At 35.5% G+C, this 14,494-nt stretch overlaps 1 protein-coding gene across 2 annotated transcripts in view; it reads right to left on the minus strand.

Moving 5' to 3' along the window:
* Positions 1–329: 329 nt before the first annotated feature.
* The window catches only part of SMAD4 (SMAD family member 4), a 78,498-nt gene continuing 64,333 nt past the window's right edge, over positions 330–14,494 (minus strand). The window contains exons 9-13 of one of the 2 annotated variants that reach the window (XR_013165127.1): positions 12,526–12,709; positions 11,092–11,260; positions 2,099–2,237; positions 1,455–1,567; positions 502–613 (exon numbers count right to left, since the gene is read on the minus strand). Coding sequence is in view for 1 of the 2 variants with exons in the window: in XM_077135450.1 (XP_076991565.1) it covers positions 402–613; positions 2,099–2,237; positions 11,092–11,260; positions 12,526–12,709 (704 nt within the window). In the remaining variant the exon portion in view is untranslated. Of the gene's footprint in view, positions 614–1,454; positions 1,568–2,098; positions 2,238–11,091; positions 11,261–12,525; positions 12,710–14,494 lie in introns of both variants that reach the window. The other variant, XM_077135450.1, reaches the window with a different exon arrangement.

Below are 14,494 nucleotides of genomic sequence, written 5' to 3' on the forward strand. Positions count from 1 at the left end.
TTGAGAACTTCTCTGCTTTTAAAATCAGAAATATTGAATTTATTCTGTAGAATAACACACATATCTATGTTCTGCATATAAAAGGCTCTAAAGACATTTTAAAGGGCTAAATTTTCCAGCATTGGAATGATTCCTTCATATATAACTGGTGAAGAATTAATAAGAACATGTTTTTCCTGATCTTCAAAGCTCTGGAGCCATGCCTGAAAAGTTCTAAATAGAAAAAAAATTTTTGTTTTAATCCAGTTTCTGTCTGCTAGGAGCAAGGCAGCAAACACATTTTTCAACCCTTTATGAAAAGATAAAGCAGAACAAAAGGGAAATATATCTTCAGATTATAAACAGAATTGTATTTTATAGTCCACCATCCTGATATGTTAAGGGCCCAACAGTAAAAGACCTCAGTCTAAAGGTTGTGGGTCTGCAATAGGCATGGTGTGAAGTACTTCATCTAGGAGTTGGAGAGCTCGGTGTAAGTGAATCTCAATCCAGCAAGGTGTTTCTTTGATACTCTGTCTTGGGTAATCCGGTCCCCAGCCTTTCACAAAACTCATTCTGAGTATGCACAAGCGACGAAGGTCATCAACACCAATTCCAGCGGCAGCTGATAAACCTAACAGAAAAGATTTGAAAGACATCAGATAGATAGGCTGATCTCTTCCCCATCCTCCCTACATTCTTATATTAATAAAGTGACCAGCTTTCTTTAATTCATTCTCCTCAGCATACAACTTCTCTGTCAAAGTGCCAAGAAGTAACTGTAGATCTAAACTTTATCAATAGGGACTGAAAACTTTTGGTTAAGACAGTTTACATTTCACATGTATCTTCTAGCTACCACCAATTACAATGTAAATTACCACAATCCACAAACACCCCACATATTTTTCTCTTTAGAAGTAGAGGTGAAGGGATAAGAAACAATTTGTTTTGAAGAGGTAGTGCATGTCCAGAGGTTGGTTTTAAGAACCATACTGTCTGTCTAAACAGCCTAGTTCAGTGAGACACGACTATCAATGAGATAGTTAATATTCCCAGTTCCACTAAGACTTCTTGGATGACACAGTTGCTGTCTCTAAATTTTGCAGTGTAACAGAAACAATGCATTCGAATTACTCAATGCGGGTAGTAGATAAAAATGAGAAACTTAATACATCTGGATTCTTTACTAAAAGCTGCTTATAACATCAAAACTAGGAATTAAATTAACGGTTTAGATGCCCAGATTTTTAAAAACCAAATTCTCTAAATGAATATGCCTTATCTACCTCTAATTGTAAACTCCTGAACATAATTCACAATGGAGACTCTGCATCTAATTTTCCAGTCAGAACATACATATCGTCAATGTGCATTCACCAATATTACAATGAAACTAATGGGAGGAATTTGCATGTACTGTAGAGAAACCTGCAGGGCCACTGCAGTTTTCTTAGCCAGTGTGATTTGCTTACCACACTGAAGAAGTTAAGAACAGGGGTTGAATGAATCACTAGTTATGCCTTCAGACGTGGAAGATGGGTGCCACGTGTTTCCATCATAAAAGTCTATAGTCAGGAGTTTAACTCTGCAGTAAAAAATTCCCCATCAGTGTGAAACCTGGCACACAGTTCAATTTTACCCTAAAATTAAAAAAAAGTCTACAAGTTATCAAAATACCACCCTCACTTAGTTTTTTCTCCATGATTAGTTAGCCAAACACTTTTTTAAAAAATGGAGAGGTGCCCAATTTTGAAACTGAAATATGCTATCCTTACTAGAATAAAACCAAGCACTTCAGTGATTATAACCCACCCTGGCTGGTGAGGCAGGAATTATTAACATCAACTGAAAACGGGAGGTGGATCAATGTAATATAACAATAACCCCCTTTTCTCCTTTATCCCATATTACCTCTCTGATACAAAAAGAATGAAAACAGGGCTTTTAGGCAAATGAAAACTACTGCAGAAGAACAGTTTTACAAATTCAAAATTATGATCATCCCAGTTAAAAAGCATTTTAATTTCTATTATTGCTTAAAGTAACTAAACAATTGAATAAATCAAGATAAAGCACCAACTATTACACTTAAAAAAAAAATCAAAAGCATACTTACTGATAGCTGGAGCTATTCCACCTACTGATCCTGGGCCAGGGATGTTTCCTGCAACAGCTGCTGCCTGGGCGGCAGCTGCAGCTTGTGCAGTGGCTGCCTGCTGTTGCATCTGACGATGACACTGGCGCAAATCAAAGACCTTTAAAATAAATTAAGTATAAAGGTAGTGTTATGAGTCCATCAGAAAAGATCCTATATATCAAAAATCAATGCACATTTAAAACTCACGGCTTGAGCCTGCCCATGCCAAAAACAAACAAGCAAACAAAAACCTCACAGCTTCATTTAGCTATCACAAGAAAAGAATTAAACATTTTTCACCTTTATACAGATTATAAGTGATACAAGACTAGCGAGGAAAGGTGGCTTGGAGCTAACCAAGAGACATTTCACTATTAGAGCAGCATTGGCTGCCAGTGACTCTATCCATTATCTAGTACAGGTCAGTTGTTATTCTATTTGTGAAAAGCCACCATCTGTGTAAAACAAATGGTTAAGAAATCACCTTCCAGCCTTTAATAAGCAAGTAATTGCTGAATTTTCTTCATGCTGGAATTAACAGTTTTGGTCACATGACCAGCCTCTTTATCATCCTGCATCATCTTGCTATTTGGAGGAGTGATAAATGACTAACACTATATAATGACAAAATGAGAAATAAATAATGATAAATATGTCATTATCGCTATATAAGAAAACACCTACATTTTTCAGAGATGCATACTATATAGTACATGGGTCAAAACCACATTCAGGAATGCTAGTGGCAGATGAAAGCGAGGGATAAGGGGTATGGTATGTATATCTTTTCTTTCTCTATTATTGTTTTATTTCTTTTTCTGTTGTCTTTTTATTTCTTTTTCTAAATTGATGCAAATGTTCTAAGAAATGATGAATATGCAACTATGTGATGATATTAAGAATTACTGATTATGTAGAATGGAATGATATCTTATTGTTTTGTTTGTTATTAATTTTTTTTAATTAATAAAAAAACACATTCAGGGCTGGTTTTAAAATACTTAAGAGAAAAAACAAAGAAGACAGCAAGCAAATGTAAAATCGTAATCACTGTATATAGACGGGTATATAGGATTCAGTGTACTATTTTCTATTTCTCTCTCTGTTTGAAACTGTTCAAAATTTAACAACAAAAAAAAAGAGCCTAGCTTTGAACCCCATCACTGATATTTGCTAACTTGGTAAAGTAGTTTCTTAACATCTTTGGAGCCTCAGTTTTCTTATCTATAAAATACTAAGTGTACATACTTTTTTTTTTGCATGGGCAGGCTCCAGGAATCGAACCCAGGTCTCCAGCATGGCAGGTAAGAATTCTGCCACTGAGCCACAGTAAGTGTACATATTTTTATACGGCCGCTGTAACCTTGGCACAGTATATAGTAAGCTGACAATAAATGTTACTTATTATTTTATTTTTGGCTCCTCTGTAGCCATTTACCTTTCCCTGAAGTAAGGTGGAGCTATTTACAAGTAATTTCAGAGTTCTTTATCAACCAAACCAAGCACTGAAATAGTAAGGAAGGGACTGCTATTTCTAAGCTTATAAAAATACTAAAATATTCTTTCAATAAGTAACAAATTAAGGATTTTTTCCTGCCGAATATTACCCTTCCACAAGATTTAACACTATAAATATAAAATAGGGAACATTAATATCCACTGTCAAATCTAAAATAAACACCTTAGAAAAATTTAAAAAAACATCTTCCTAAAAATAATATATTTGCTTATGTGTGCATTAAAAAAAAAACACAAGATTAAATAAAAAGAATAGTCAGTGGTCACCTACAGAAGTGGGAAAGGAGGGCAAGGACAAAGTAGAAGCAAGGCTACTCAATGTAAACATTTTTTTTAAATTTCTGAACCATATGACTACATACACAGTTCAAAAAGTAAATTCAACTTTTAAAAATCCTCCTGTTATTCACAAACCCTAATGTAATCGAGCATAACTATTCCTGAAAATAAAAGAAATCAAAGAATACATAACTCATTACTTTGTCAGAAAACAACAGGTTTAGGGATTCAAAGTAGTAATTTTCAGATCCTTGAAAAAACCATCTATACCACGGTGTTGACATGAACCACAAGAGCACACAAACAACAACAAAAATAACTCTCTCCAACAGCAAATCATATTCCTAGTTTCTTATTTCTCTACGCAATACCTATCTGCTCAAAAAGTTTTTCCTGAATGACATCAATGAAGAATAAAACTTACACTATCCATTTTTCTGAAGAGATAGGAAAGTCAAATATATATGTATGTATGACCTGCCCCAAACTATTCAGTACTGAAAGACTTCAGAACAGAAAGAATGACAAAGACAGATTTTAGAAATCAGAGATCCCACAATACCTCAAACAGAAACCACTACTTTCTCAACAGTCCATTTGATTCTGAACTTTTCCACTGGACTGTGACCTCGTGAAGGCAAACTAGCACAACACAAAACAGGACTCATATTGTGCTGGTTTGAAAGGATATATGCCCCCTAAGAAAAGCCATGTTTTAATACAAATCCCATTTCATAAAGGTAGAATAATCCCTATTCAATACTGTATATTTGAAACTGTAATGAGATCATCTCCCTGGTTGATGAGATTTAGTTAAGAATGGTTGTTAAACTGGATTAGGGGATGACATGTCTCCACCCATCTGAGTGGGTCTTGATTAGTTTCTGAAGTCCTATAAAAGAGGAAACATTTTGGAGAGAGAGACTCAGAGAGAGCAGAGAATGCTGCAGCACCACGAAGCAGAGAGTCCACCAGCCAGCGACCTTTGGAGATGAAGAAGGAAAACGCCTCCCGGGGAGCTTCATGAAACAGGAAGCCAGGAGACAAAGCTAGCAGATGACGCCGTGTCTGCCATGTGCCCTTCCAGCCGAGAGAGGAGCCCTGACTGCGTTTGCCATGTGCCTTTCCAGATGAGAGAGAAACCCTGAACTTCATCGGCCTTCTTGAACCAAGGTATCTTTCCCCAGATGCCTTTGATTGGACATTTCTATAGACTTGTTTTAATTGAGACATTTTCTCGGCCTTAGATCTGTAAACTAGCAACTCATTAAATTCCCCTTGTTAAAAGCCATTCCGTTTCTGGTATATTGCATTCCAGCAGCTAGCAAACTAGAACAGATTTTGGTACCGGAGAGTGGGGTGCTACTGCTGCAGTTTGCAAATACCAAACATGTTGGAACGGCTTTTTAACTGGATAGGGGGAAGATTCTGGAGGAGTTGTGAGAGGCTTGATAGAGAAGCCCTAGAATGCTTTGGAGAGACTGTTGGTAGAAATGTGGACTCTAAAGATACCTCTGATGAGGCCTTAGACAGAAATGAGGTCCGTGTTATTGTAGACTGGAAGGAAGGCGATCCTTGTTTTAAAATGGCAGATAATCTGGCAAAATTGACTGGTAGTTTTGGCTGGAAGGCAGATTTTAAAAGCCATGAACTTGGATATTTAGCAGAAGAGATCTCCAAATTAAATGTCGAAAGTGCAGTCTGGTTTCTCCTTGCAGCTTATAGTGAAATGCGACAGGAAAGAGATAAACTGAAAACTGAACTCTTGAGTAAAAAGAAACCAGAAATTGAGGTCCTGGAAAATTCTGGGCCTACAGAAAGGGAGACTACAGAGTATAGTGTGGATTTAACCAAATGTGGAGCCAGCCAGCCATTTCAGAGAAAGTCAGGATCGGACATGGAGTTATCCAGGAAAGATTTGTGGAAACTCCTTATGTCTGATGGGCATGATCCAAGGCTACTGCATAGAAAGCCAACGAGAGTGCTGTGGGACCTGTATAAACAGAGCCGCTGCCAGTCTGGACTGAGGGGTTCAGAGAAGGGACACATTGGAGGAAAAATAACTTCAGAGGCAAAACCATGGAGGCTGAGGTCTGAAGTCAAGAAGCCTCAGGCCAGGAGAGTGGACCCACCCAAGCCCGTGGAGAGGGTGAGTTTGCCCCAAAGGCAGAGAATGGGCCTTCCACCTCATTGCAGTGGAAGAGTCATGCCGCCTCAGGCCTTGGAGAAGATGAAGCACATTCCTTGGGGTTTGGGGGGAGCCTGGCTGCCACCACATGGAGGGGTTAAGCGTGTGCCCCGGAGATGGCAGAGAGCCCGGGTGCAGCCCCAATGCTTGGAGAGGGTGGAGCCGAGAAAAAGGTGGTCTCCCCAATATCCCCCAAGGTTGCATTCAGAGAGAGGCAGGCGTAGGCATTTGGAAAGGGTGGGACTGCCACTTTCTAAAGCCCTGAGGATAAATGACTCTCAGACTTTGAACTCTAATGGACTTTGCCCTGCAGGTTTTCGAAACTGTATGGGTCCGGTGACCCCTGTGTTCCTTCCTCCCTATGGAAATGTGTCTATGTATCCTGTGAATGTTCCTCCTTTATATGTTGGCAGCAAATAATTTGTTATGAGTTTTCAAAGGTCCAGAGCAAATGGAGAGAATTTTGCCTTAGGACAGACCATGCCTGTAACTGACTTGATGAGATTTTATACTGTCTCTAATTTGATACTTTGTTTGTATTGCTACTGAAAGGTTTAAGGATATCTGATATTGTTATGAAATTAATGTATTTTGTATATGGGAAAAACATGTCCTTTTTAGGGGCCAGAGGGTGGAATGTGCTGGTTTGAAAGGATATATGCCCCCTAAGAAAAGCCATGTTTTAATATAAATCCCATTTCATAAAGGTAGAATAATCCCTATTCAATACTGTATATTTGAAACTGTAATGAGATCATCTCCCTGGTTGATGAGATTTAGTTAAGAATGGTTGTTAAACTGGATTAGGGGATGACATGTCTCCACCCATCTGAGTGGGTCTTGATTAGTTTCTGAAGTCCTATAAAAGAGGAAACATTTTGGAGAGAGAGACTCAGAGAGAGCAGAGAATGCTGCAGCACCACGAAGCAGAGAGTCCACCAGCCAGCGACCTTTGGAGATGAAGAAGGAAAACGCCTCCCGGGGAGCTTCATGAAACAGGAAGCCAGGAGACAAAGCTAGCAGATGACGCCGTGTCTGCCATGTGCCCTTCCAGCCGAGAGAGGAGCCCTGACTGCGTTTGCCATGTGCCTTTCCAGATGAGAGAGAAACCCTGAACTTCATCGGCCTTCTTGAACCAAGGTATCTTTCCCCAGATGCCTTTGATTGGACATTTCTATAGACTTGTTTTAATTGAGACATTTTCTCGGCCTTAGATCTGTAAACTAGCAACTCATTAAATTCCCCTTGTTAAAAGCCATTCCGTTTCTGGTATATTGCATTCCAGCAGCTAGCAAACTAGAACACATATTTAAAAAGTTGAATTGCTCCACAACCACTTTTTTTTTTTAAACCACCACTAACCAAGTATTGTGCATATATAATCTTAATACCCAATTAAAACTTATTTATAAATTCCCAGGATCGAATATGTGCTCAACATTAAGATTCCACCCCCATCCTCACATGTGTTAAAAATAACCAAGTGGTCCTCTCACATGACTTCTCTACCATGTTGGAAATGATTGCAATTATGACTATGTTAACAGAAGCAGCACATAATACAGGTAATCACAAAGTTGAAACAAAAATACTATAACTTTTATCTGCCAATGTGGTAAAATGATTCATTAGGCACCTCAGCAAATCTTCCTTCCATGGTGGATAATTTTACATAATTATAGTACCAAAACCAGATGACACAGTACTGGCTACAGTGCTAACTGAAACCTTCACATACGGACTGATCCAGTGTATCAATATAGATTTCATCTATTATACTCGATGGTAAAATTAAGTTTATCACTGAAATGCCACTGCCTTTCTTTCAGAATCTGATGTAATTTAAATAAGTAAACAAAAGTGTTAAATACGCTTTTTGGCTCAGATCCTAAAAATATTTCTGACCATGGTAGCTGAACAAATAATTCAACTATTTAATTCTGCTTTCATTTAATTCCTATGGCTGCTTTCATATAAGCTTATTACAAATCAATTATTTAATGCAGATATCTTATAACCATCAGTCACAACTTCAGTATAGTCTTTCAAATTGGGAGTCAAATTTTGGTATTTTTCTTTCACAAGGCTTAAATGCAAAACTAGTTCAGTCAGAATGAACACCAGGAAACAGTGAGCCAGAAAGAGAACCTTATAGTGTTGATGGTATATGAAACACCTGAAAATAAGACTGAATTAAGGATTTCTAAGTTACCTGACCTAGAGACAATAATCACAATATATGTGGTGATCTGAAATAAATTTGAGTGGAAATCTTAACTTTTAGTCTAGTCTACCTGGCAAAGTTTAGAAGCACCTCATGCCCACTTCTCTAACATGTACCTGCTAAAAACCAATCCCAATTAAACATTAATAAGCAAAATGCAGATTGAAACCAAAATGAGATATCACTTCATCCTAGATATCCACTAGGATCGATAGAATCAAAAGGACAGATAGCAAGTGCTGAGGACACAGAGAACTCAAAACCTTCAGATTCTGCTCGTATAGAATGTAAAATGGTACAAATCACTTTGGAAAACAGTGTAGTAGGCCCTCAAAAAGTTAAACACAGAGTTAACCTATGAACCAAGCAATTGCATTCCTAGTTATAAAAATACTTGTACATGAATGTTCATAGCAGCATGATTCGTTAAAGCCAAAAAGTGGAAACAACCCAAGTGACAACCACCTGATGAATGGAGTATATTTATACAATGGAATATTAAGCCATAAAGGAATGAAAAATGCTAGTACATGCTACGACCTGAATGAACCTTGAAAACACCATGCTAAGTAAAAAAAACCTTAGTTACAAAAGACCACAATGTTCAAAAGAGGCAAATTTATAGAGACAAAAAGATTTGCAAAGGAAGAGGAGTTATAACAGAGAAGTTAGGATTTAACAAGTAAGTATGACTACTAAATCATTATATGGATATTTCTTTTTAGTCTCCAGTGTCTTGGAGCAGCTAGAAGGAAAAATGTGAAATTGTAGAAATGTAACCCATATCCAACTTTGAAATCTGTTCTATAACTACTTGTTAAAGTGTACTTTGAAATTTATTGGTTTTGTGTATGCTATATTTCATTATAAAAAATGTTTTTAAAAAAGTAGATTTGTGCCTAGGGCTACGGGAAATGGGGAGCCTGGGGGATGATAGCCAAAGGGTATAAGGCTTTTTTTTTAGGAAAATGAAAATGTTCTAAAATTTATTGTGGTGATGGTTGCACAACACTGAAAATATGCTAAGCCCACTGAATTGTATACTTGAGTTTTGTGGTATATGAATTATATCTCAATAAAGATGTTTTAAAAATAGATAGCCTCAAAAACAAAGTAAATTTCTAAATCAAAAAAAAAAAAAATACCAAGCAAAACTCACGATGCAAGGCAGGGAATAACTGAAGACAGGAGGTACTTGGGTACCAAGACCAAAAACAGGAAACAGAAGAAAGAAACCACAGACAGGCTTTTCTGGGGGCTACTACCGTGCACTTGTCCATAAATCAAGTGCTGGTAAAATATTTTGACAGACCATTAAGAAGTGCATCTAGGAATAAAATGGTTATTCATGGCAGAAGTGTGAAAAACCTCCGTGTTGGAAACCAGGCCCTAGGCATAGTTGGGCATTAGAACTCAGTTTTCTCAAAGGATGAAGAACCCCATTCTTTATCCTTTGAGATTCTTCTAAATATAAGAATTGTTTTTGAGACGTGGATCCTAGGGTGCTAAGCTAAGACAAAACTGCCCTACAGGGAAAGTGATGACAGGGAAGAGAAAATAAAAATAAAATGAATTAATTCTCTCAAGCTAAGCTTGCCAACAAATATTAATAACTGTATTCCATAACCTTGATTCTTGAAAACTATACTAACTATAGTTTGTGTATATAAATATAGATTGTGTAACTATACTAGTTTTTACAATGTGCCCGTGTAATTGTTAAAACCTTGTGGTTGACACTCCCTTTATCCAGGATATGGAAACATGAGTAAAAATAAATAAATAAATAATATGGGGGAATAAGGAGTAAAAAAAAAAAATTGGGAAGATTGCAACACTAGTGGTCAATGAAAGGGAGAGGTCAGGGATATGGGATACATGACTTTTTCTTTTTTATTTCTTTTTCTGGCATAATGCAAATGTTCTGAGAATGATCATGGTGATGAATATACAACTATATGATTGAAAAACAAATAGAAAAATTCCTCATGGAGAAATTGAGAAATATAATAAAGATACTCCCACGTCCCAGAGTAAATTCCTCCTAAGACACTGTGCATATCATTCTAGATTTGTGAGTATATATAAACAAATATAAATATCCATTACATTATTTAACAAAAAATGGGGTCATACTATATGTATTGTTTATTAACCAGCTTTTCTATACAATGAATATGCTATCAATAAATAAAATTACAACACTTTCAAAAGCAGTGTTATAAATTAAAATTGAGATGTGTTAAATACATAATAGTGAAAGATATCTCAAGCTTAATTTGCAAAGTGACATAATAAACAAAACTAAGTTAATACACAAAATACCTAGCCTTACAATACGTAGTGTTGAAGAATTTTTCATTTTTTTAAGTCCTTAATTTGAAAAGCTTTTAATTTTAGAGTTCTGCTCCATAAATCCTGAAAACTGGCCATGATAAAATTCTGGAGTCTACTTTTTGCACATTTCATATCAACAGAATCCAAGTTTGGAAGTTCCAATGAATTAATATTTTCTTCAAGAGTCTATGTATTACTCTTAAAAATTTAACAACTTTGCTAATGAAATATTAGGGAATGAATGCAACCACAAAACTAGGTAACTGATCAAGTCAATAGACACTCCCAGGAAACGTGTACTATACTCAAAGACAATTTCTGATAAATAATGAAACATTTTTCTACTCCTCCCACCTCCACTCCAATTCTTCAAACAGCAAATAAGACTTTCCAAGTCTAAAATATTCAAGTAAAATTGCAACTAACCTTTATATATGCACTTGGGTAGATCTTATGAACAGCATCTCCAGGCGCACGCCCAGCTTCTCTGTCTAAGTAGTAACTCTGAACAAAGACCGCATGGTCGCTAAGGCACCTGACCCAAACATCACCTTCACCTTTACATTCCAACTGCACACCTTTGCCTATGTGTAATCTTAGGAGGAAAAAGGAATTACATTTCAATTTTTTGTTTTTGTTTTTTTAATGGTCTTTTTTTTTTTTTTAATAGAGAAGCTGTAGGTTTACAGAAAAATCATAAAATAGAGTTCCCACATACCACCCTATTATTAAATCCCTGAATTAGTATGGTACTACATTTCAATTTTATAAATATTTAAAAATAATTTTTAGTCCAGATAATATAGAATGCCTCCAAAATTAAAAAGAATAAAGAAAGGATATTACACAACACCAAAACCAAAAGATAGCCATTGTTAACATTTTTAAATAATCTCCTTGCTTTCTCTTCATATATAATAATGATGAGCATATAATAATATAGGTGGTGCTTGCCATGTGTCAGGAGCATTTAACATGAATTCTTATATAATCCTTATAACAATTCAACGACCTAAGTACTGTTATTCTCTTTTTATGGATAAGAAAACTAAGGCTTAAACTATGCCATCCAAATAGGTGACTATCAGCCACATATGGCTACTTAAAATTAAATAAATCAAAGGTAAATTAAAATTCCAGTCCCACTATTATATGAGCCACTCATGTGGCCAGTGGCTACTTTACTAGAGAGCACAGATAAAAACCATTTTGTATATCAAAGTTCTATTAGGCAGATGAGCAATTAAGTAATTTGCCCAAGTCATATGGCTAGTGAAAGAGCCACTAACCACATTTCTTTAAAGAACTGAGGTTCTTTACCTAAAATTATGTTTCCTTGTAATATTTTATCTTAAGCATTTTCCATTTCATTATATACACTCTAACATTTTTAATACCTATATAAAAAATTCAAAACATTTAGATTATCATAATTTACTTAACCATCTTCCCTTTAATACTGATTTTTCAACATTCTGAACACTCTCAGAAACATATCTATATATATATCTATATTCATTTTATATTATTTCCTTTCAATAGATTTATAGACAATAATTATATGATCAAAGGAAATAATAATTAAAGTCTCCAAACTGGATTTTAAAAAATCTAACTATTTTTCAAAATACAGAAACCTCAGGGGGGGAAAAAAAGTCATCTTTTAATACTATATTTTTAATACAGACATCTACAATTAAAAAAATGGAATGCTCACAAATTCAGAATTTTCAAGATGACCTTTAGTCCTCTATTTAGATTCAAGAACTTACATAATCTATATTGAAAAATATGGCCTTGAATTCAAGACATTATACTATGCTTACTACTTAAAAGAGTTACCTAACATACAATCAATACCTTGCTCTCTCAATGGCTTCTGTCCTGTGGACATTGGAGAGTTGACCCAAGCAAAAACGATCTCCTCCAGAAGGGTCCACATATCCATCAACAGTAACAATAGGGCAGCTTGAAGGAACCTTGAATGTCTCTCCTACCTGAACATCCATTTCAAAGTAAGCAATGGAACACCAATACTCAGGAGCTATGGAAGATAAATGGGAGATAACATACATCAGTGTGAGAAGGCATAAGACTTTGACTTTCATTCCACAAGACAAACGTTTTTCCCTAAAAGAAAAGTTAAAGGGAAGTAAAGAGGACATACAAAAGAATTGGGTAAAAATGATGCAATGTGTTAAAAAGTAAGAATTCTATGTCATCTATTTTCCAGCTCAGTACCTAGCACCATTCTCAAAGCTCTAAAGTCAATAAAAAGAAACTGGAATTTAGTTTCCACCTGAAGGACCAAGTTAAACTGAGAATTTAAAGGACCTGAAGTAATTAGAATCTAAAATAAATTATTTTACCATGATCTTTGTCTGCATTTTCTATGCAGTCTGAACTTTGTTTCTAATATACATACATATCCTTCAGACATATTCTAAGGGATTGTTGAGTAGCACCAATCCATGGCATATTTTGAGAGAAAGGGCACACAAGTAAGTAAGCCATCCAGCCCTGAGTTAAGGTTAATTACACTCTAACAACATAGTTGGTATACACAGGGACTCTCAATCTATTCTTTTGGGTGAAAGGTCATTTGCCCCACCTGTATATGCACCATAGCAAGAAAGATTTTTAGCGAAGTCGATTCATATTTACCTCAAATTTTAACTTTGCAGGTGTATTTAGTATATTCATATCAATAAAAGTATATGATTTAAAATAATTTTAAAAGATTGGGAGAAAAGGAGGCAGTACTTGGTTCGGCTTGCAAAAGATAATCATATTTCTAATTTTTCTTGGATTTAATAATTATTACACAGAGCCCTTAAACATGAAAAAGACAATACTTAGTTTTCATTAACTCATTTAGCAGATATGTACAGAGTATCTAGAAATTATTCTAGGCACTGCAAACAGCACGAAACAAGACAGGTGTTACCTAATCTCATGGAGGTGGAGGGGCAGACAAGCAAACAAATGAACGAGACTATTTCAGGCAATAAACACAAATGAGGAAAATAAAACAGGATATGGGACAGAAGTTGACTCGATGACTGGACTGGGGAGGATAGCCTCTCTGAGAGGCCTAAAATTAGATTCAAGATATGACCTTCTATCTACATGAAGATTGTGAAAGAACATTTCAGAGAGGAAAGCAAATGCTAAAGCCCTAGGGTAGAAATGGGTTTGATATATTTAAGAAAAAGAAAAAAGGCCAGTGTCATATACAAGGTAGTGACTGGTATACTTTTGGCTGCAGATAAATTAACACTATCTACGTATCTCAATTAACTAAAATGTAATGCAATAAAACCTCCAACAATGTGAAAAAATACTTAGAATGGCAAGAAAAAAAAAAAAGAGTTCTTCAAACTAAAAAATATCTTAAAATGAAGTGACTGATGTTAAACAAAGAATTTTCAAGAACTAATAAAACAGGATAAACAGAATAGCACAGCAAATGTAGCAAAATGTTAAAAGCTAACAGGGATCTGGTAACTGCATAGGGGATATGCTGGAGTTCTCTGTATGGGTTATATGTTATTTTTGTAACTGTTCTGTAAATTTGAAATTATTCTGAAATAAAAAGGTTTTATTTATCTATAAAAGCAGAAATTTTCATATGGATTGGGGGATTTAAAACCTGAAAAATTTAAATGTTTCCCATGTAGGTCAAACCAACTAATTTCAAATACAAACAGTCCTTAAGATATATTTGATTATAACTGGATGATAAAAAACGGTGGTATACTTAAATGCCTTCTTAAAAAGCCAGTTCTGAAATACTTATAAAGTCAAATTTTAATAATAAAATTCTTTA

Source organism: Tamandua tetradactyla, chromosome 18 (genome assembly GCF_023851605.1).
Source record: "Tamandua tetradactyla isolate mTamTet1 chromosome 18, mTamTet1.pri, whole genome shotgun sequence".
In the NCBI taxonomy this organism is placed as follows: domain Eukaryota; kingdom Metazoa; phylum Chordata; class Mammalia; order Pilosa; family Myrmecophagidae; genus Tamandua; species Tamandua tetradactyla.